General features: G+C 37.2%; 1 protein-coding gene across 1 annotated transcript in view; it reads left to right on the top strand.

Moving 5' to 3' along the window:
- PCCB (propionyl-CoA carboxylase subunit beta) overlaps window positions 1-23,703 on the top strand; it is a 107,825-nt gene that overhangs the window by 78,881 nt on the left and 5,241 nt on the right. The window contains exon 10 of the mRNA XM_032869637.1: window positions 12,061-12,184. Coding sequence (XP_032725528.1) covers window positions 12,061-12,184 — 124 coding nt within the window. The remainder of the gene's footprint in view (window positions 1-12,060; window positions 12,185-23,703) is intronic.

Genomic DNA, 23,703 nt, shown 5'->3' with positions numbered 1-23,703 from the left:
GGATAATTTGTCCTAGTATTGTGAAACTACTGTTGTTATTTTGGTACAGATTGCATTGAAATTTTAGGATGCTTTAGGTAACATGGGCATTTTACCAATATTTATTCTTCCAATCCATGAGCATGGAATATCTTTCCATTTGTTTGTGTCATCTTTAATTTCTTTTGTCAGTGTTTTAGTTTTCAGGGTTACTTGTCTTTCACCTCCTGCCAAGTTTATTCTTGGGCATTTTATTCTTTTTGGTGCAGTTGTAAATGAAATTGGTTTCTTAATTTCTCTGCTACTTTGTTATTAGTATATAGAAGTACAAAAGATTTTTGTATGTTAATTTGTATTCTGCAACTTCACTGAATAAATCTATTCTAATAGTTTTTTATGGAGTCTTTAGGATATTCTCTGTGTAGTATCATTTTATCTGCAGATCATGACCGTTTTACTTCTTCTTTGTCAATTTTGATGACTTTTAGTTCTTGTCTGATGGTTACAGCTAGTATTTTCAGTTTTATATTGAATAAAATGTGAGTGTAGAGATCTTTGTTCCTGATCTTACAGGAAAAACTGTTTCTCACCATTGAATGTGATGTTAGCTGTGGGTTTTTCATATGTAGCTTCTATTATGTTGAGGTATGTTCCCTCTACACTCATTTTCTTGAGCATTTATATCATGAACAGATGTTGAATTTTGCCAAATGTCTTTTCTGTATCTGCTGAGATGGTCACATGATTTTTATCCTTCATTTTGTTAATATGGTGTAGCACATTAATTGATTTTGTGCATACCAAAACACTCTTGTGTCCCCAGAACAAATCTCACTTGATTGTGATGAAGATCCTGTTAATGTATTGTTGAATTATGTTTCCTGATACCTTGTTGAGGATTTTTGCATCTCTGTTGATCAGGGATAGTCTCCTGTAATTTTCCTTTTTTGTGAAGTCTTTGGTTGTGATATGAGGGTAATGCTGGCTGTGCAGATGGTATTTAGCGGCTTTCCTCTTTTTTTGAGTACTTTGTGGAGAATATGTATTAATTCTTAAATGTATGGTAGAATTCTCTTGTCAATCCATTTGGTGCTGGACTTCTGTTTATTGGGAGTTCATTGATTACCAGTTGTTTTATTAGTAATTGGTCTGTTCAGATTTTTAATTTCCTCCTGCTTCAGTTTTGAAAGATTATATGTTTTTATGAAATTACCCATGTTTTTCTAGGTTGTCCAATTTGTCCACATAATTTTTCTTAGTAGTCTCTTAAAATCCTTTGTATGTTTATGGTGTGGGATATTACTTATTTCTCATTTTATTTCTTTGTGTCCTCTTTTTCTTTTTCCTTGATGACGCTGGCTAAGGTTTATTTTGTTTATTCAAAGAACCAGCTCTGGTTTCATCTCTTTTTTTTCTTTTAAGATTTTATTTATTTATTTATTTTGTCAGAGAGAGAGAGAGAGGGTGTGTGCAGGAGCAGGGGAAGCAGCTGGCAGAGGGAGAAGCAGGCTCCCTGCTGAGCAAGGAGCCCAGTGTGGGACTTGATCCCAGGACCCTGGGATCACGACCTGAGGCGAAGACAGATGCTTAACTGACTGAGCCACCCAGAAGTCCCTCATTGATCTTTCTTTTCTTTTCTTTCTTTTTTTTCTTTAGTGTCCATTTATTTCTGTCTGATCTTTATCATCCCCCCCGCCCCCTGCACTGCCATTAACTTTGGACTTTTTTTTTTTTTTTTTTTAATCTCCTGTATGTGTAAGTTTAGAATGTTTATTTGACATTTTTCTTGTTTCTGAGATAGGACTGTATCTCTATAAATTTCCCTCTTAGAACTGCTTTTTCTGTGTCCCAAAGATTTTGGACCATTGTATTTTCAGTTTTCTTAATGTATTTTTAAATTTTCTCTATGTTTGTGGTTTTGTTGTTGTTGTTGACCCATTGGTTGTTTAGTAGCATGTTGTAGCCTCCTTGTGTTTGTGGTTTTTTTCCCTTTCCTTTTTCTGGTAATTGATTACTAATTTCATATTGTGGTAGTTGGAAAAGATATTTCAGTCTTGTTCATTCTCCTTGAGAATGTTCCATGTGCTCTTGAAAAGAACATGTATTCTATTTTTTGGGTGGAATGTTCCATGTTAGTCTGTTCTTACGTGTTTTTTATGGGTACTGTTTGCTCATGGATTTTTGTCTGGATGATCTATCCAGGGGTGTAAATGAAGTGTTAAAGTATTACTATCATTGTCAATTTCTTTATGTCCATTAATATTTGCTGTATGTATTTAGGTGCAGCAAATAGGTGTTGGGTGCATAGATACTTAAAATGTTATATTTTCTTGTTGGATTGGTTCCCTTATCATTATGTATGTATGTCTTTTTTGTCTCTTGTTACAGTCTTTGTTTTAAAGTCTATTTTATCTGATAAAAGTATTGCTACCCTGGGTTTTTTTTTTTTTCTTCCAGTCGTATGGAATATTTTCATCCATCCTTTCATTTTCAGTGTCTCCTTGTCTTTAGGTATGAAATGAGTTTTCTTGTAGACAGAATACAGATGGGACTTGTTTTTCTTTTTTTTTAATCCATTCCATCACCCTGTGTCTTTTCACTGAAGCATTTAAACTATTACATTTAAAGAAATTATTGGTATGTACTTGTTGCCATTTTGTTCATTGTTTTCTGGTTGTTTTTATAGTTTTCTCTCCTTTCTTCTCTTGGATTTTTTTTTTTTTTTTTAACTGTGATCAATGACTTTCTTTAGTGTCATGGTTGGCTTTCTTTCCCTTTATTTTTTTGTGTATTTATTATAGGTTTTTTGGTTTGTGGTTACCCTGAGGTTCATATATAACATTCCTAAGTATACAGTATGAGGATATTCTAAAAGAGCTTCATTTTTACTGTCCCCCACCATGTTTTATGTATATGATATTTTGTATCTTTTTATTTTTTGAGTCCCCTGAACTTTTTAGATATAATTTACTCTACTGCTTTTGTCTTTCAACCTTCATTTTAAATGATTACTGTACTGTTTTATTGTGTGTTTGCTTTTGCTCATGAAATTTTTTACTTTTGTAAATTTCTCCTAGTTTGGCCTTTTCTTTTCCACTTGAAGTCCCTTTAACATTTCTTGTCAGACTGCTTTTGTTTGGGAAATTCTTTATCCCTCCTTCAATTCTGAGTGATAGTCTTGTCTGGTACAGTATTCTTAGTTGTAGGTTTTTCCTTTCAGCACTTTGAATATATCATGACACTCTCTTCTGACCAGCAAAATTTGTGCTGAAAAATCTGCTGATAGCCTTAATGAGGTTGTCTTTTATGTTACTAGTTGCTTCTCTCTTTCTGCTTTTAAAATTCTCTTTATTTTTAATCTTTTGCATTTTAATTATTATATATTGTGGCATGGACCTCCTTGGGATTATCTTGTTTGGAATTTCTGTGCTTCCTGAATCTGGATGTCTGTTTCCTTCCCCAGGTTAGGGAAGTTTTCAGTTATTATTTCTTCAAATAAATTTTCTGCCCCTCCCTTTCTTCTCCTTCTGGGATCCCTATAATCTGAATATTTGCTTGATGTTGTCCAAGAGATTCCTTTACTGTCCTCATTTTAAAAAATTCTTTTCTTTTTGCTGTTCTTCTTGAGTGCTTTCCAGTACCATATCTTCCACTTCACTGACCCATTCTTCTGCATCCTCTAATCTGCTGTTGATTCCCTCTAGTATGTTTTCATTTCAATTTTTTTATTCTTCAACTCTGATTGGTTCTTTTTAACATTTTCTTTTTGTTGAAGTTCTCATTAAGTTCAGCTCCTCTTCTCTCCAGTCTGGTGAGACTGCATTACCTCTTTTTCTGAGGTTTGGTGGTGTTTTCTTTCTTTCTTTCTTTCTTTCTTTTTTTTTTTTTAAAGATTTTATTTATTTATTTCGGGGAGAGAGAGAGAGAATACAAGCAGGGGGAATGGCAGGGAGAGGAGAAGCAGGCTTCCACTGAGCAGAGAGCTGGACATGGGGCTCAATCCCAGGACTCTGGGACCAGGACCTGAGCCCAAGGCAGATGCTTAATTGACTGAGAGAAGACTGAGCCACCCAGGTGCTCCTGGTGGTGTTGTTTTATTTGGGACATTCCTCTGTCTCCTAATTTTGCTTGATTTTTGTGTTCTGGGAATTCTGTGTAACAACTACTTCTGCACTTGAGGGAATGGTCTTGTGTATGGTCATCCCATGTATAGACAATGTGTGCCTGTTGCCTTTGGCTGACTCTCTGGAGATGTGGCTGGATTGGCTGGGGGTCCCAGGGCACTCTGTTGGGGCTGCTGTGGTGGGATGGCTAGAGCTGAAGTAGGTATGGGGCAGGGTGGTCCTGGGGTTCTACCCAGAGGGTTCCCTGGCAGGACAGCTGAAGTTGAACTAGGTGTGAGCCAGGATGTCCTGGGGTGTTCAGTGCTGGGGGCACCTGCAGATGAGGTGAGGTGTTGGCTGGGATTCCTGGAGTACTCAGCATTGGAGATGCCCTAGCAAGTAATCTGAATCTAAGATGTTGAGGGCTTGGGGGTGTTCTCTGGTGCTTTGTACCTTTGTTACCTTGGTGAGATGTCTGGAGCTGTAGTGATTGGTGACCTGGGATGTCTTGGTGTGTGCTGTGCTGGGGCTGTCTTGGTGGGACAGATTGTGCTGCCACCAGGACTCCTGGATCTTACTCTTGTCCATGCTGTCAAGGTAGAGGCAGAGTATAAACTGTGGTGTTTACCCACCCTCTGTCCTAGAGAGAGTTCCAGCAGTTTTCCCCACTGTTTGATAGAGTTCTAGAGGTAGATGTTTTATATTCTCGTTTCCTTTTTAAACTGTGGTTGTTTTCCTGTGCCAGGACATCCAAGGCTCACTGAGCCAGCAGGCCAGCTATGGTGCCCAGACCTGCTCTGATCTGTGTTGTCAGAGTGGAAAGGAACTTCAGTGTGGTACTTGCCAGCTCTTCTGATCTGGAGAGAGTGTCAGCAGCTCCTCTGCTGTTTAGCAGGGTTCTAGGACTGGTTTCTTTATATTCCAGTTGCCCTTTTAGACTGTGGCCTTTTTTCTGTGCCCCAGAGCATTCATATCTGCTCAGGGTTCCTCCACATATCCCTCCCCACTGCAGTTCACATCATTTGGGGGATGGAGGTTCTCTTCATTGCCAAGTATCTGTCTCTCTTGCCTTCTGTAATCTACCTTTTGTTGGGCAGAAGGTGTTCAGTTAGCCCTCAGTTCTTTAAGAGGAATTGCTATAGAAATGGGTGTAGATTTGTGCGTTCATGGGGGAGTTGTGTTTAGGGTCTTACTGTATTGCCATTTTTGAACCAGAACCTGTTTTATGTTTTCTTGATAGGTTACCTAGTAGTTGATCTGTTCTGTTAAGCTATTTCAGAGAATAACTTTTTTAATTTAATTTTTCTGTTTCTTTTTTAAAGCTTTGTTATCTGCTTTTATATTCTGCTTTCTTTCAGTTTATCTTTCCCCCCTCAAACTTTTGAACTAGTAGTTTAATACATATTTTTAAATTTTTTTATATGTGATATTGTAATTAAGTACATTGTAGAGAACACAAATAGCCACATCTAGTTGCAAGGGACGCTGGGGAAATGTAGCCATTTGCCCATCCTTTCTGTTACAGTGGTAGATATGGAAGTTGAATTTTAGATTGCTACTTAGCAGTCTCTGTTACACTCTTAATGCTTTAAAAATCAAGCAAGTAACATGTACATAGGGAAACTTTAATTACAGAAACAGGTAAAATGAAATGCACATCTTTTTCTTCTTCCTTCCTTCATATCTGTCTTCTTTCCCAGAGGTAAGTGCTATGAAGTTTTGTGTCTCTTTTTCCAAAAAAAAATTATTACATGCCAAATAATGTATCCATATATTTAGTTCTAACTCAAAAAACATTGTATTATCCATTTTCACATTTTGCTCTTTTTCAGTTTCTTTCTGTATCTGGTCATACAGATTTACCTCATTTATTGTAATGACTGCATAGTATTCCATTTTATGGGTGGAACATTGTCCGGCTAATGGACATTTAGATCCACTAGGTTTTGCTCTTATAAGCAGTGCTATAATAAACATCTGTGTGTATGTGAGTATATTTTTGTGAGTGTATCCATTGGCTTAGAACCCAGCAATGGAATTAGGTCAGTGAGTATGAATATGTAAAAAGTTAAAAAAGAGAGCTTTCTAGATAGCCAAGCTTAGTGGTGGTCTCCTAAGTCCAGAACTCTACATATTCTCCAAGAACTGTATAGGTCAATAAGAATAACAGTCAGAACTATCATTTTTATGGCTTTAATGTAGCCCAGAGGCAGGAAACTACAAACTTCAATTAACAATAAGAAAGACTCCCAATTTCTAGTTGGTCTATTTCTTGAGTTCCTACTACACGTCTCTGTGGAAAGTTGCAGTGTTGAGAAATTGCACAGAAGAAAGAGAAGGGAATTTATGTAAAATTACTCTCAGGAAGAGGAAGTTCACTGTAAGAGTGAAAAATACTGGAAAAGAGCCCTGTTAGGTCAGCAGTAACTTCAGGGGAGGGACTTAAACATGCACCCAGTAATCAAGGAGGCAGTCATGGAAGGGCATTGCTTCTGGGGAAGACCTATTAGAAGGAAGGGAGAGGCGTTTTTGGAAATTGTGAAGTGACGGAAAAATGAAGCGAGGTAGATTTAGGTGTCTACAAGGTAAAAACCACAAATATTGAGGGAGCTATTAGCCCCTCCCTAAAATCAAGATGATTTTAGCTAAATGGCACTTTGCCTTACTGACAGACGAGGGGGCTCTTGAACTGGGAGTCATGTTTGCCATCCCACTGTCAACTCTGTGAACAAAATGCACAGATACAAATAGTTCATATAAAGCTTATTAAAATGAAAAGAATAAAAAACTTCAATTGAGAAAACACCCTTTGCTATAAAGTTAATCATGAAGTAGATGATCATACTGCAGTCTGAGTTCAGTAGCTTCAAGTAAGTATTTGAGGTTATGAAAATCAGAAACTTAGAAACTCATGACAAAACGGACATGAAATAGATGTAAAGTTAGAGCTGATTGAATTAAAATGGATGGGGGCACCAGAATTATTTATCAGACATGAAGATAGAAAGTGTTTTAGGGAGAATTCACTTGAATGAACTTAATAAGAAACACTGAAGGAAAGTGGGAAAAACCAAGAAATTGAAGATAAGAAGGTAAAAAAGTGATTTAAGTAGATGATAAGCAAAGAGTGAATATAGATGTGATTGGAGTGACTAAGGAAGAAAACCAAGACCTGAATTAATGTTTAAAACTGTGTTCTAAGAAAACCTATATAAAATAAGACCTAGAGCTACCTAATGAAAAAGCCCACTGAGCACCTGGGAAAATTAACCTTGAGTAAAACTTGAGTAAAAGTCCAAGTGTGAGTATTAGATTTTTAAAATAAAAAATCTTCAGGACTTGGAGGCAGAAATTTCCTATACATTACAAAGAGGAGAGACTGAGTAGCATCAGACTTCTCAAAAGCAACACCTAAAACAAGACAACAATGGAAAAGTACTTTCAGGAGACTTGAGGAGAGATTATGAGACTAAGGATTTTATATCTTGCCAAGCTGATGTTCATATATTAAGACTAAAGAAAACCAGTTTTAACTATGTAAGAACTGAGGGAATACTGTGTCCCCAGGCTTTCCTTGAGGAATCTTTTAGCAGATGAGCGTCATCCAAGCAAGAGATTTCCAAGGAGAAATTTTGATGAAAGGATTAATGGTGCTTATTTAATTATAAGTCTAAGACTAAAGCAGGGCTGGAAATGAGGGTGGGAGACAATGTATAAATGCTGTGTGGGTTTTGTTTTTTGTTTTTTTGTTTTTTAAGATTTTATTTGCTTATTTGACAGAGATCACAAGTAGGCAGAGAGGGAGGCAGAGAGAGAGAGAGAGAGAGGGAAGCAGGCTCCCCGATGAGCAGAGAGCCCGATGAGGGACTCGATCCCAGGACCCCGAGACCATGACCTGAGCCGAAGGCAGAGGCTTAAACCACTGAGCCACCCAGGCGCCCCTAAATGCTGTGTTTTAGTTGCAGAAAAAATGCAGCTGAAAAAATGGGAGGAGAAGGAAGAAGAAAGAGTATAGCAGACTAAGTTCACTGATTATTGTGAATCAACAGATACTGTTACAAATAGGCAACCCAGTTAATAAAACAGTAAATAATAAACAGATGAAGGCTTATAAAATAGGTATAATTACAAAAGTACCCACTAGATAAAAAATATAAACTTTGTAAATAACAGTATAAATACACAAACAGCAAATATAACATGGTTCATAGAGAGTAATTACAGAGAGTAAAAATCAAATCTTTTATGTGAATAAATATGAATGGTTTAGCTTATTAAACTTACTTACTTCCTTTATTAAAAGAAAAATAGTTTTAATTTGTCTCATAAACCAAGACCAGCTATATGTGGTATATAGGAGACACTTAAAGTGATTTTAAAAAGTTAAAAATAAGGGATGGGCAAGAGGTATACCAGAGAACAGAAACAACACAGCAGCATTTGTGATCCTAATATTGGATGAGGTGAAATTCAAGCTTTAAATATGACAAGGAAAGACGTTTTTACATGCTAAAAGCTACGATTCATAATGGTGATATAAAAAAAAAATCTATGTCCCACATGATAAAACCATGGACTTTATAAAGCAGAAACTATGGGAAAATCCAAGGAGCCATAGGTAGAAACGAATACTTGCCTTAAACGTGATTAATACAATACAATACAAATCCCATTCTGCATAGCAAACATCTATAAAAAAAAGTCAAAAGACAGACAACAAAGTGGGAGGGAGTATTTGCAATGAAGGTCCCAAATAAAAGACAAATATCCCAGGGCACCTGGGTGGTTCAGTCAGTTAATCTCCCTCTCCCCATCCCCTCCCTGTTCCCCCTGCTCATGCTATCTTTCTCTCTCTGTCTCTCTCTCTCAAATAAATCTTAAAAAAAAAAAAAAAAGACTAATATCCTTAATATGTTAAAAAAAAAGTCTTAAAAATTGAGGAAATAAAGACAGAAATTGATAGAAAACAGGAAACCATGGATAGCTCACAAAAATATATATAAAATGGACCTTAAACATATGGAAAGATTTTCAACTTGACTCATTATGTTGGAAATGCAAATAAAAATTACACTGAGTCATCATTTCTCATCTGTCAGTTTGGCAAAAAATAAACAACTTGAAAACATTTTCTGTTGGTAAGTCTGGCAGAGCAGACTCTCATAAATTGCTGGGAGAGGTATATGGTAATTTCTAAGACTAAGTGGGTATTATTTACATGTGAACCTAGAAAACAGACAAGGAAAACGTTGAGTGCAAAGGGAGAGGGAGTGGTGAGTGAGAGTCAAAGGTGCTCCCACACCCACCCTGCCCTTGACAGGAGACTTGATCAGGTTCCGGGAAGAACTCACTAACTCTTCAGATTCAGCTGGGAACAAGGAGACCACGCCAGCCACTGAGGGAAAGAAGGTAGCATGGGGGCCTTCGTAAAAGGTGCTGACAGTCCTGAGAAGACATTTGAGGACAGTGAGGCAACGCAGGCATCCGTGTCAGGAATGGGATACCACCCCTAGAAGATATTTACACTGAAGATACACTTCTCATCATCCAAAATTATAGACATACAGGGTTACTACTGTTGTGTTATTTGCAACTGCAAAATAATGTAGGCAACTTGAGTTTAAAATAATGTAAGCAACACTTGGGAGATTAGTTGAGTAAACTTTGGTACATGCACACAGTAGAGTACCAGGCAGGAAGAAGAGCAAGCGTGATCTCTGTGAACTGATAGCAAGTGATTCTTGGGATATATTTTTAAGTGAAGAAACCCGAGGTGCTAAAGAGTATCTGTAGTAGGTTACTTTCCTTCTTAAACAGAAGTGGGAACTAAAAAGGTATACATGTATCTACTCATTTCTGTAATATACACATGAGAGATAAATCAGAAAATGAGATTAATGATAGGGTGGGTAGAATTAGGGTGGAAGGGATGGGGAGTGATGTTAAATTATGTTAATGTTTACAAATTTAAAAAAATCAAGACTGAGGGAAAACCTTTCAGATGAAATAAAAACAAATTGAACCTGTGTTTCAAATGAGTAACTTTTGAACACAGTATTTTGACTATCTACCTTTAGTCCAGTGACAAATAGTTGTAAAGCAATACTGATTTTTTTTTTTCAGTCATATGGGGTAGCATTTCTGAAACCAGTTTCTCTGTATTTGAGGATTAAATAAGTCCATTTTGAGGATAATGGGAGTCCAGGGTTTACTGTAGGAGAAAGGAGTTCTGAATATGGTAAGGGGTAAATTAGAGGGAGTCCTATGGTTGAACTGGACGAGAATTGGAGCTATTAGTATGAACTCAGTGTTTTCATACTACTTTTACAAGTGTGTGTGTGTGTGTGTGTGTGTGTGCATCTGTGGATTTCCTAGCTCTGCCTTCTAGGACAGCTTTTTAGAAGCGGTCTTATCCCACAACTCCCAATCCCAAAGGGATCTGAATCCTTTGGAGAGATGGCTGATTCTGGGCTTGGGCCAAGAAAAAGTACAAGATGAACCTGAAAGGAAGGCAATTCCAGAATGTAACAGTGCTCAATGAGCGATGAAGAGACATCAGAGTGGCACAGGAACCCTCTTGAATGAGCTCTCTCTGGCAACTATGGAGCAATTTAAACATAAAATAATGATAAAGATTACAGTCCACATAATAAAACAAGAATTCCTAAGTTCATACTTGTGGATGATGTAAATAAATGGGAAAGACAGAGACCTTTTTGATAACAGAATGCCAACTAATAAATGGGGTGAGGGAAATCCCCATTCGACAGCTACCGTGGCAATAATTGTGTCAGGGAAGAGTCATGAGTGCTAAAGCTAGTGGGTGAAAGTGTGATGAAAAATAGGATTTTTACATTTCTAATAATTTCCCCACAGTGAACTTATTAAAAATGGAAAAGTAAGAAATTTGCAGGAGAGAGGCCTGCATATGTTACCGCCTTTAATGGCCAAATCGACGTTATGCTCCTCCCCTCCTTCAAAGTAGGCTCCACACCCAGCGTGGAACCCAATACCAGGCTTGAACCCATGATCCTAAGATCAAGACCTGAGCTGTGATCAGGAATCGGACACCAAACTGACTGAGCCACCCAGGTGCCCCATTATGTGCCTTTTGATGTGATTTACTGAGAGGGTCACTTCTGTGATACTCTGGAAAAATGCTCACCCTGAAATTAAATATGAAGAAATATTAAGCCCAAATTGAAGACAAATAACCAAATGACCAATCTGTGATCTTCAAAGATGTCATGATCATAAAGAAAAGGACTGAGTCGGGGATATTATAGGAGGCTAAAAGAAGGGACTGGTGCTCTTCCGTTAGATTCTAGGACCAGATTTTTGTTGCTATAAAGAGTGTTATTGGAATAACTGGCAAAATTTGCACAAGGGTTTATAATAGTAGTATTAGTTTCCTGATTTTGACAGTCTCACTGCAGTTATATGAGAATGTCCTTGTTCTTAGGAGATACATACTGAGGTACTTACAGGTAAAGCGGCATCATGTCTGTAGCTTACTCTCAGAAAGTTCAGGAGAAAGATAGTGAGTATAAATGTACATATGTAAAGAGAAGAAAAAAATATATATGAATACATAGGAGAGAGAGGAGATGTGGGTGGGGACAGAGAGGGAAAAATAAAACGTCTGTGGTAAAATGTTAAATGGATTATCTAGGTGAGGGATATATACTTTTTTTTTTTTTAACTGTTCCAGAAATTTTTATGTAAGTTTAAAATGATTTCAAAGTAAGGTTAAAAGAGTAAAATAATGCCAAATTCAAGTGGAACCTTTAAAAATAGAGCACTGGTTTATCCTCCCCAGCAGGGTAGAGGTGCTGCCCTCCCTGCATGCTTACAGACCCTGTGGTGGGTGGGGGCTCTCTAGCTTTGTCATTCTGTAATGTAAATGCCTGTCATTTTGTAATGTAGTTGTATCTGGTTCTTTATCATTTTGAGCTCAGGTGTAAATTTATCCCTGCAGGTTGTTGATGAGCGAGAATTTTTTGAGATCATGCCCAATTATGCCAAGAACATCGTTGTTGGTTTTGCAAGAATGAACGGGAGGACCGTTGGAATTGTTGGCAACCAACCTAAGGTGGCTTCAGGTAAGCGGGAGAGGCTCACACACCTCGGGTGGCAGCTGGGGGCCAGGGCTCACAGTGTCAGCTGGGGGCCAGGGCTCACAGTGTCTGCCTTCTGGCCTTCTCTTCAGGTGAGCCCTCCATGGCCAGAGAAGAAACTCAGATGTTGTTGTATAGCTCTTTTCTCTTTTAATGTTCATATCCCAGAATGCTTCTTTCATTCTTTAATTTTTTAAGGGTTTATAGGTAAGTTTCTTTTTTTGAGTCAAGAGGGCCTTTATATTTTCAGAGGTCTGCTTTCTGTTTCCCCCTAGTTAGATTTCTGTCTTACCCACTGAATTATGAGCTCCATGAGGGCAGGGGTGTTGGTGTCCTCGCCATCATTTTATTTCCGGTGTCTTCAGTGGTGCATGGTACACAGTTGGAGACTCGTCCATGGCTGTGCTCTGGGTACAGTTGGTGGAAGTGTGACATGGGGACTCTAGACACTGCTTATCTCCTGCTTTCCTTCTTAGGTTTGTTTTGAATCCCTGCGTAGGAGAAATATGCACTCCCTTATTGACCCAGCTTCATCTTTTATTTGTTTTTTTTAAACAATATTTTTTATCATGGTAATATATATATATAAATAATCTAAAGGTTGCTTTTTTTTTTTTTTTTTTTTTTTTAAGAATTTGTTTATTTGACAGAGATCACAAGTAGGCAGAGAGGCAGGCAGAGAGAGAGAGAGAGAGAGAGGAAGCAGGCTCCCCACCAAGCAGAGAGCCCGATGCGGGACTCAATCCCAGGACCCTGAGATCATGACCCGAGCCGAAGGCAGGGGCTTAACCCACTGAGCCACCCAGGCGCCCAAAGGTTGCTGTTTTAACCATTGTTTTAAGGGTATAATGTAGTGGCATTAATTACATTCACACTGTGTGCAGCTGTAATCATTATCTTCCAGAAATTTTTCAAGTAGAAAGAGACTCCTTTCCACCTTACCCCCCAGACCTTGATATTCTAAATTTACTCTCTGTGAATCTACCCATTCTAGATATTCCGTGTAAGAGGAATCACATAGTAGTCTTTTTGTGTCTAATTTATTTTACTTAGCATAATGTTTTCAAGTTTCATCAACATGGTAGCATGTATCAGAACTTTATTTTAACTTTTCATGGCCAAGTAATATTCCATAGAATGTGTATACCACATTTTGTTTAATCATTCATCTGTGATGGACACTTGGGTTGTTTCCAACTTTTGGCTATCATGAATAACACTGCAATAAACATCGGTATGCAAATATCTATTTGAATCCCTGTTTTCAGTTCCTTTGAGAATACACCTATGAGTGGCATTAGTCATATGGTAATTTTATGTTTACTTTGAGGAAACATTATACTGTTTTCCACAGTGGCTGCACAGTTTTACATTCTCACTAGCAAAGCAGGAGGTTCCAGTTACATCACACTGTCTCCAGCACTTGTTATTTTCTGGTGTGTTTCGATAATAGCTATCCTAATGAGTGGTTTTCATTTAAATTTCCCTAATGATTAGTGATGTTGAGCATCTTCGCATGTGCTTATTGGCCATTTGTATGTCTTCTTTGGAGAAATATCTATTAGATTCCTTTGTGCATTTTTAATTATTTTTGTTGTTGAGTTGTTGGAATGCTTTATATTTTGGATATTAAACCCTTATCAGCTATATGATTTGCAGTATTTCCTCCCATTCTGTAGGTTGTCTTTTCACTTTCTTGATAATGTCATTTGGTGCACAAAATTTTTAAAATTTGATGAAGTCCAATATATCTTTGTTGTTTGTGCTTGGCAGAGTACCTGTTGACAAGTCCAATGTCATGAAACTTTCTCCCTAAGTTTTCTTTTAGGAATTTTATGCTCTTAGCTTTTATATTTAGGTTTGATCAATTTTGAGTAAATTTTTACATATGATATGAGTTAAGGGTCCAACTTTATTCTTTTGCACATAGAAATCCAGTTACCTGAACGCCCATTTGTTGAATAGATAGTTCCTTCCCAATTGAATAACTTGGTATCCTTGTCAAAAATCAATGGGCTGTAGATGTTACGTTCTTTTTTCCTGGACTCTTAATACTATTTAATTGGTCTAATTAGGTTTATCCGCATGCTGGTTTTCATTACCGAAGTTTTATGTACTAAGTTTTGAATTGAGAAGTGTGAATCGTCTCATGTTTCTTTTTTTTTTTTTAAGTTGGTTTGGGCGGTGCCTGGATGGCTCAGTGGGTTAAGCCTCTCTGCCTTCAGCTCAGGTCATGGTCCCAGGGTCCTGGGATCAAGCCCTGCATTGGGCTCTCTGCTCAGCAGGGAGCCTGCTTCACCTCCTCTCTCTGCCTGCCTCCCTGCCTACTTGTGATTTTTATCAAATAAATAAATAAAAATCTTAAAAAAAAAAAAAGATTGGTTTTGCTTTTTGGGTCCTTGCAATTCATATGAATTTGAGGATTGGCTTTTCCATTTCTGCAAAAAAGCATGTTGGAATTTTGATAAGTTTTGCATTGAATCTGTAGATCACTTTAGGTGGTATTAACATCTTAATGTTTCAACCTGTGAGCATAGGGTGTCTTTCCAGTTTTTTTGGTTTTTTATTTCTTTCAGTAATATTTTGTAGTTTTTAGTGTACAAGTCTTTCACCTCTTGGTTAAATTTACTCTTACGTGTTTTATTCTTTTAGATACCATTATAAATGGAATTACTTTCTTGATTTCCTTTTTGGATTGTTTGTTGTTAGTGTATAGAAAGACAACTACACAACTGATTTTTGTTTGTTGGTCCTGCAACCTGCAACTTTGCAGAGTTTATTAGCTTTACTAGCCTTCTTGTGGATTCTCTGGGATATTATATGGGATCATATTTTTTGCAAAAAAGATATTTTTACGTTCTCTCCAATTTGGTTACTTTTTATTATTTTTATCTTGTCTAGTTCTGGCTAGACTATCCAGCACACTGTTGAATAGCATTGGTGAAAGCAGGCATCCTTATTTTGGTCCTGATCTTAGGGGGTGAACTTTGTTTTTCACCATTGAATATGTTAGGTATGGAATTTTCATAAATGCCCTTCATTGTGGTGAGAAAATTTCCTTCTGTTCCTGGTTTTCTAAATCTTTTTTTTTTTTAAATCTTGAAGGGTTGGTAGATTTTGTCAGATTCCTTTTCTGCAACATTTGAAATGATCTTGTAGTTTTTGTCCTTCATTGATATTTTGTATGTTGAACCACTCTGCATTATTACAATACATCCAACTTGGTCATGGTGTATAATCCTTTTTATAGAATAAATTTTATCTTTTGGAGCTCTTTAGTTTCACAGCACAATTAGGTGAAAACTACAGAGTTACCATATACAATCTGCTATCACACATGCACAGTTTACTTCAGTATCAATATCCTGAACCAGAGTGGTGCATTTGTTACAACTGATGAATGTACATTGACACACCAGAAGTTTCTGTTCTGCATCCTCACCAGGATTTGATTTTGTCAGTCAGTGTTCTGGATTTTGGCCATTCTCATAGCTGTATAGTGGTTTCTCATTTTGATTTGCGCATTTCCCTGATGACATGATGTGGAGTATCTTATCATGTGCTTATTTGCCATATGTATATTTTTGTTTCCTTTGGTGAGGTGTCCAGATCTTTAGCCGCCCCCCCTTTTAAATCTTTAGCTCATTTTTTAATCAGATTTTCTTATTGTTGAGTTTTAAGAGCTTTTTGTATACATTAGATAGCACTTCATCACATGTATATTTTGCAAATATTTTCTCCCAGACTGTTACCTTCTCATTTCTCTAGACAGCATCATTTGCAGAGCAGAAATTTTAAATTGTAATGAGGTCAGCTTATCAATGATTGTTCCCTAGATGATGCCTTTGGTAGTGTCTCTGGGAAGATGCCACCATACCCAAAGTTAATTTGTTTTTCTCCTATGTTATGTTCTCAAGTTTTGTTGTATTGTGTTTTCAAGTTTTGTGTTTTGCATTCAGGTCTCTGGATCCATTTTTGAGTTAATTTTCATGAAAAGTTTAAGGTTTGTGTCTAGATTAATTTTTTTGCTTGTGGATTTCCAGTTGTTCCAGCACTATTTGATGAAAAGATGGTCTTTCTTCCATTATATTGCCTTTGTTTTTTTTTAATTAATTAATTAATTAATTAATTTATTATCAAAGCTCAGTTTGTTATATTTATGTGGGTCTATTTCTGGTTTCTCTGTTCTGTTCCATTGATGTATTTGTTTTTTCTTTCACCACTACTACATGTCTTGATTACTGTAGCTTTATAGTAAGTCTTGCAGTTAGGTACTATCAGTCGTTCATCTTCATTTTGTCTTTCAATATTGTGTCGGCTGTTCTGGGGTTTTTGCCCCTCAATATATTCTTTAGATAAGTCTGTCAATAATCCACAAAATAACTTGTTGGGATTTTGATTGTAATAGTGTTAAATCTAGAGAGCAAGTTGGAAATACCTGACTTCTGGATAAGATTGAGTCTTCCTATCCATAAACAGGGAATATGTTTCATTTAATTCTTACATTTTGTTCATCAGAGTTGTGTAGTTTTCCTCATATAGATCTTAAAATATGTTTTGTTAGATTTCTGCCTATGTGTTTCTTTTTTGGGTAATATAAATAGTATTGTGTTCTTAGTTTCATATTCACTACTGGTATATGGGAAAGTGATTAACTTTTGTGTATTAACTTTGTATCCTGCAAACTTGTTATAATTGCTTATTAGTTTGAGCACTGTTTTGCCAATTCTTTAGGATTTTCTACATAGATTATTATGTTATCTGTAAACAAAGACAGTTTGATTTCTTCCTTCCCAATCTGTGTACCTTTTGTGTATTTTCTTGTTTTATTGGATTAGCTAGGACTTGCAGTACAGTTTTGAAAAGTAGTGGTGAGAGGGGACATTTTTGCCTTGTACCTGATCTTAGTAGGAAGGCTTCTAGTTTTTCACCATTATGTATAATGTCAGTTGTAGATTTTTTTGTTAGATGTTCTTTATCAAGTTGAGAAGTTGCCCTTTTATTCCTAGTATTGCTTTTTCTGTATCTACTGATGGGTTCATGTGATTTTTCTTCTTTAGCCTGTTGATGCAATGGATTACATGAATTGATTTTCAAACATTGAATCTGCCTACCTGTGATAAATCCTAGTTGGAAGTGGTATATAATTATTTTTATAACATTGCCAGATTTGATTTGCTAATATTTTGTTGAGGATTCTTATGTCTGTGTTAATGAGAGACATTGGTCTGAGTTTTCTTGTAATGTCTTTGTCTGGTTTTAGTAATAGCATAATGCTGGCCTCATAGAATAATTTAGGAAATATTCCCTCTGATTCTTTCTCAGAGAGATTTTAGAGGATTGGTATAATTTCTTAAATGTTTTGTAGAGTTCACCAGTAAAACTTTCTGGGCTCTGTCTGTTTTTTAAATCACATAAGAAATAAAAAATGGTAGGGGGCACCTGGGTGGCTCAGTGGGTTGAGCCTTTGCCTTCAGCTTAAGTCATGATCCCAAGGTCCTGGGATTGAGCCCCACATTGGTCTCTCTGCTCAGCAGGGAGCCTGCTTCCTCCTCTCTCTGTCTCTGCCTGCCTCTCTGCCTAATTGTGATCTCTATCTGTCAAATAAATAAATGAAATCTTTAAAAAAAATGGTATTACAAAAAATGGTATTTCCCCATGTAGTTGCCTTTCCTAGAGATCTTTTTTTCTTCATACAGTTGTGTGGTATGGTCTAGTTTTTTTTTGTTTTGTTTTGTTTTGTTTTTTCTTTCATTTCAACCTGAACAATTCCTTTTTCCATTTCTTGTAGGGAAAGTCTAGTGATAATGAACCTTTCAGCTTTGATCTTGGAATGTCTTAATTTGTCCCTCATTTTTCAAGGACAGTTTGCCAAACATGGAGTTCTTGGTTGACAGTTTTATTCTTTCAGTGCTCTAAGTCATTCCATTGTCTTTTGGGTTCCATGGTTTTTCTACTCAGAAATCAATTGATAATCTTACCAAGGTGAGTCACTTCTGTCTTGCTACTTTTAAGATTTTGTCTTTTATCTTTTATAATTTGATGATAATGTGGCTCAGTGGAGGTTCTATTTGTGTTTATCCTATTTAGTTTCTTGGATTTGTCACTTCATGTCTTACGTCAAATTTGGGAAGTTTTGGGGCACCTGGGTGGCTCAGTGGGTTAAAGCCTCTGCCTTCGGCTCAGGTTGTGATCCCAGGGTCCTGGGATCGAGCCCCGCATCGGGCTCTCTGCTTGTCAGGGAGCCTGCTTCCCCTTCTCTCTCTCTGCCTGCCTCTCTGCCTACTTGTGATCTCTGTCAAAACAAACAAACAAAACTTGGGAAGTTTTTGGACATGACTTCTTCAAATCTCTGTCCCTTTTTTCTCTTTCTCCTCCCTCTGGTATTTCCTCGCTGCATATGTTGGTTCGGATGATGGTATTTCGGGTCTCTTAGTTTCTATTCACTTCATTTTTTCTTTTCTTTTCTTTTTTTTTTTTTTTTAAAGATTTTATTTATTTATTTGACAGACAGAGATCACAAGTATGCAGAGAGGCAGGCAGAGAGAGAGGGGGAAGCAGGCTCCCCACTGAGCAGAGAGCCCGATGTGGGGCTAGATTCCAGAACCCTGGGATCATGACCTGAGCCGAAGGCAGAGGCTTTAACCCACTGAGCCACCCAGGTGCCCCCATTTTTTCTTTTCTTTTTGCTCATACTGGATAATTTATCTTAGGGTTTCTTGATCCTTTCTTTTTCTCAAATCTGCTATTGATCCCCTATAGTGATTTTTTTTTTTTTTTAATTTCAATTATGGTAGTTTTCAGCCCCAGATTTTGTTTGGTTCCTTTTTATGATTTCTTTCTTTTTGATATTCTCATTTTGTTCATATATTGTTTTTCTGATTTTTAAATTTCTTTGTTCATGTTTTTCTTTACCTCTTTGACCATATTTAAGACAGTTATTCTTAAATTTTTATTGTCAGGGGCATCTGGGTTGCTTAGTTGGTTAAGTATCTGCCTTTGGCTCAAGTCATGACCCCAGGGTCCTGGGATTGAGTCCTGCATCAGGCTCTCTGCTCCCTGGGGAGCCTGCTTCTCCCTCTCCCTCTGCTTGCCACTCCCTGTACTTGTGCTCGCCCTATCTCTATCAAATAAATAAATAAATTTTAAACAACAAAAAAATTGTCAGTGTCTGGCTTCCTGAGGGACATTTTCTATTTATTTTGTTTGAGTGGCTGTTTTCCTGTTTCTTTGTAAGCCTTGTTATTTTTTATTGAAAACTAGACATTTGGATATTATAATTTAAGCTTTGTTGTTATTAATCACTGAATGCTGTAATAGTCCATTTGTCTGGTGACTTCTCCTGATTATTTTTGCAGAGTATATTCCTTCCTGTATGTGGTCACTGAAGTTTCTTTTCCTTAACTTGTATCCAGCTGGGGTTTTAACAGAGGTATCCTTGAACACCAGGTGCTAAAACAGACAAACAAGGAAACACCTCTTCTAGTCTTTGAGGATTGGCCTTTGCTGGGGTTCTCTCATTTAGCCAGACTTAAACTGAACTTAGGGATCAACCCAAGGTTAACACTTAAGATCTTAGGTTATTTGTTGGTAATGTGTTTTCATTTTCATTCATCTTAAGACATTTCCTTTTCTCAGGTCTTTTCTGAGCATGTTTCTGGTTCTAGACATATCCGTATCTTTCTGAAATCCCCTGTATTTGTAAGTGTTCTTGAGTGCCCTAATTTCCAAGAGAAACTCTGTGTTTTTTTTTTTCTTTTTCCTCCTAGGCCTTAGATGATTGAAGCATAATCTTTTGTCCCAGATAGCTGCAGGTTTTTCCTTTGTTTTTGAGCAATGTCTGCCACTTTTCTGGCCTGGGTGAGTTCCAAGTTAGGTGAAACAGAGATGAAAGTCAGTCTTTCAGACAACTTAGAACAGACCTGTGTGATAATTGGTGACTGAGGTCTTCTTTGTTCCCTCTAGAACTAGGGAGAGTATGGGGCAAGTGTAATTAAGAATACCAACAAGGCTTTCCTACTATTTTTAAGTTGCTTTATTCTTTTCTTTCTTCTCTTCTGTTTTCTTTCCTCCCTTCCCTTCCCTTTCCTTCCTTCCTTCCTTTTTTCCTTCCTTCCTTCCTTCTTTTTTTAAGTAGGTTCCGCGGCCATCATAGGGCTCAAACTCACAACCCTGAGATCAAGTCAGATGCTCTACTACCTGAGCCCCCGAGGTACCCCTTAAGTTGCCTTTTTTCTTGATTTGACTTTCTTTTGATTGTTGTAAACCTTCACTTATTCCAGAGTTTCTGCTTGTTTTGTTATGTTTCTGTTGGAGGACAGGAGCTTGGAGCTGCCCACTGCACCATTTTGTTGTTTAGAAAAAGTGTTTAAAGTCAGGAATCCACACCTATTGAAAATTGCATTTTGTTCCTCCAGTAAGTTCATAACTGTCCATACATTCCTTTAGTTTCTCCTTTTAGCTATGTCATTCCCTGGCATGGACTTCACATGGTTTCTTGTGTCTGCTTTAAGAACTTTCTCAACCCATGACTATGTCTGCAGGTACAGGTTGACTTTCATAGGCTCACTTTTTAAGAAACTGCTTTGCTTGTCCTGAAAGTTTTCTCTATAAATAGCCAGGATGTCTATCCCAGGGGCCCTCCCCAGCTCTGGCTAGAGCCTAAACACTTGAATCCATTGTGGTTCCTTGACTTCTTTTTCACATGGCTTAAAAATTCTTTTTGTGATATTTATGGAAAGGTAAGATGTGGAAATTCAGTAGGTTACTGCTTTTTTGAAGAAAGTTTCGTTTTATTGACTTCTTCATTCCCTGTTACTAAAAGGCCACTTCAGAGGCTCAGATAGGGAGCTTCTGTTCTGGTTCTCATCTTTTCCTTATAGCAATTAGCCACGGCTCCTTGGGCACTCTCTGGGTGCCAGGATCTCTGTATATCCCTGGGACTTGGCCCAAGATGCTAAGACCAGGCCTCCGGACATGGGGCCCATTCCATGGCAGCTCGGGGCTGCAGGTTTTCCATTTCTGTGTTCATTTCCCCAATGATTACATCTTGTTTTGGTTGTCAGTGCTCATCTTTCTTTTCAATTTGATTTTGAGTGTAGCCTCTGGGTACTTTCTGCAGTTTCTTAATTTAGAATTCTTTTTTTCTGGGAGTTATCACTCAGATTCTTTATTTCAGATCATTAACATAGATTTTGGAGAGGAAGGAAGGGAGATTTAAAACATTTTTCTTTTATTGAATTATAATTTACACACAATAAAATATACAGCTTTCAAATGCTCATTTTGATAGGTTTTGACAATTTGACAGCTGTATCCAACCTTGTTATCACTGTCCAAAACAAGATATAGAACATCTCAGAAAATGCATTTAGCAAGAGGAAAGTTTTCCCTATTTTTCTGAGTTATTTCTTTTTCATTATTTTTAGCATTCCTTATATACTTTGGATGTGAGTCCTTTGTCAGGTATGTGTTCAGTAAATTAATGGTGTCTTTAAACTTGCGTTATTTTAAACGTTGGATGAAGCCCCATTTATCGATGTTTTTTATTTGTGATTAGAGCTTTTGTGTCCTTTCTAAGAAATTTTTGCCTACTACAAGGTTGCAAAGATAGTCCAATATTATTGCCTAGTTTTGGGTTCTGGGTTTTATATTAAGGTCTGTGATCTATTTTGAATTAATTTTGGTATACAGAATGAAACAGTCTAATTTCATGGTGTTGTGTGTGTGTGTGGGGGGGTTTAATATAGTTAGTTAATTGTTTCATCACCATTTGTTAAGAAGACTTCTTTCCACATTGAATTGTTTTGGTGCCAGGTCTAAAATCAGTTGTGTGGTTCTATTTCTTCACAGTCTATCCTGTTTCATTGTCATTTTGTCTACCTTTATGCCTGTGCCATATTGCCTTGATTATTGCAGCTTTATAGTTCTTAGTGGTTCTCAACTTGAGGCAGTGTCAGGATCCTGGGAACATCTGACAATGTTGGAAACATTTTTGGTTGTCACAAGTGTGGATTCTGGGGGACAGTGGGTGCTACTGGCATCGAGTGGGTGGAGGCCAGAGATGCTGCTAAACATCCTATACTCACAATACAAACCCCATCAACAAAGAATTATCCAGTCCAAAATGTTAATAGTGCTGAAGTTGAGAAACTGTGCTTTTTTGGTAAGTCTTGAAAAGTCAACTAGCATAAGTCTTCCAATTAAAAAAAAAATGTTTTGACTATTCTCTCTCCTTTGTATTACCATATGAATTTTATTTTTATTTATTATTTTTAAATATTTTATTTGATTGAGAGAGGGAATACAAGCAGAGGGAGTGGGAAAGGGAGAAGCAGGCTTCCCACTGAGCAGGGAGCCTGACGTGGGGCTCAATTCCAGGACCCTGGGATCATGACCTGAGCCGAAGGCAGACACTTAATGACTGAGCCACCCAGGTGCCCCTACCATATGAATTTTAGAATCTGCTTATCAATTTTTGTAAGAGAATGCCTATGCTTTTGATAGTAATTGCTTAAAAATATAGGTATGTTCAATATGCTAGCTTATTAAACTTCCCTATGACCCTGCAATTGCACTACTGGGTATTTACCCCAAAGATACAGATGTAGTGAAAAGAAGGGCCATCTGTACCCCAGTGTTTATAGCAGCAATGGCCACGGTCGCCAAACTGTGGAAAGGACCAAGATGCCCTTCAACGGACGAATGGATAAGGAAGTTGTGGTCCATATACACTATGGAGTATTATGCCTCCATCAGAAAGGATGAATACCCAACTTTTGTAGCAACATGGACGGGACTGGAAGAGATTATGCTGAGTGAAATAAGTCAAGCAGAGAGAGTCAATTATCTTATGGTTTCACTTATCTGTGGAGCATTAACAAATAACATGGAGGACATGGGGAGATAGAGAGGAGAAGGGAGTTGAGGGAAATTGGAAGGGGAGATGAACCATGAGAGACTATGGACTCTGAAAAACAACCTGAGGGTTTTGAAGGGGTGCGGGGTGGGAGGTTGGGGGAGCCAGGTGGTGGGTATTAAGGAGGGCATGTATTGCATGGAGCACTGGGTGTGGTGCATAAACAATGAATTCTGTTACACTGAAAAGAAATTAAATAAAAAAAATAGGTCTGTTCAATATGCTAGCTTATTAAACTTTAAGATAAGTAGTATGTAGTATTTAATACTATATGATTAATAATTTATAACATATTTTATTCATTTATTATACAATTATTTTATGGTATATATAAATATCAATTAGTTTAATAATATATAATTAAAATTGAATATAATTAGAAACTTGGTTGTAGTAGCTGTATTTCAAGTGCTTAATAGCTCTAGTGGCTACCATGTTAAACAGTACAGTCAGATAACATTCATAGAAAGTTCTTTTGGCCAGGACTGGTATAGATCACTTTGGGAATTTATTCTTCTGATCCATGAGTGTATTTAAGGTTTTTTTTTTTTTTTTTTTTTTTTTTTTTTTTTTTTTTTTTTTTTTT

Source organism: Lontra canadensis, unplaced genomic scaffold (assembly GCF_010015895.1).
Source record: "Lontra canadensis isolate GAN:19392208 unplaced genomic scaffold, GSC_riverotter_1.0 scaffold38, whole genome shotgun sequence".
In the NCBI taxonomy this organism is placed as follows: Eukaryota; Metazoa; Chordata; class Mammalia; order Carnivora; family Mustelidae; genus Lontra; species Lontra canadensis.
The sequence above is the reverse complement of the archived record's forward strand: the minus strand, read 5'-3'. Positions and strand labels throughout refer to the sequence as shown.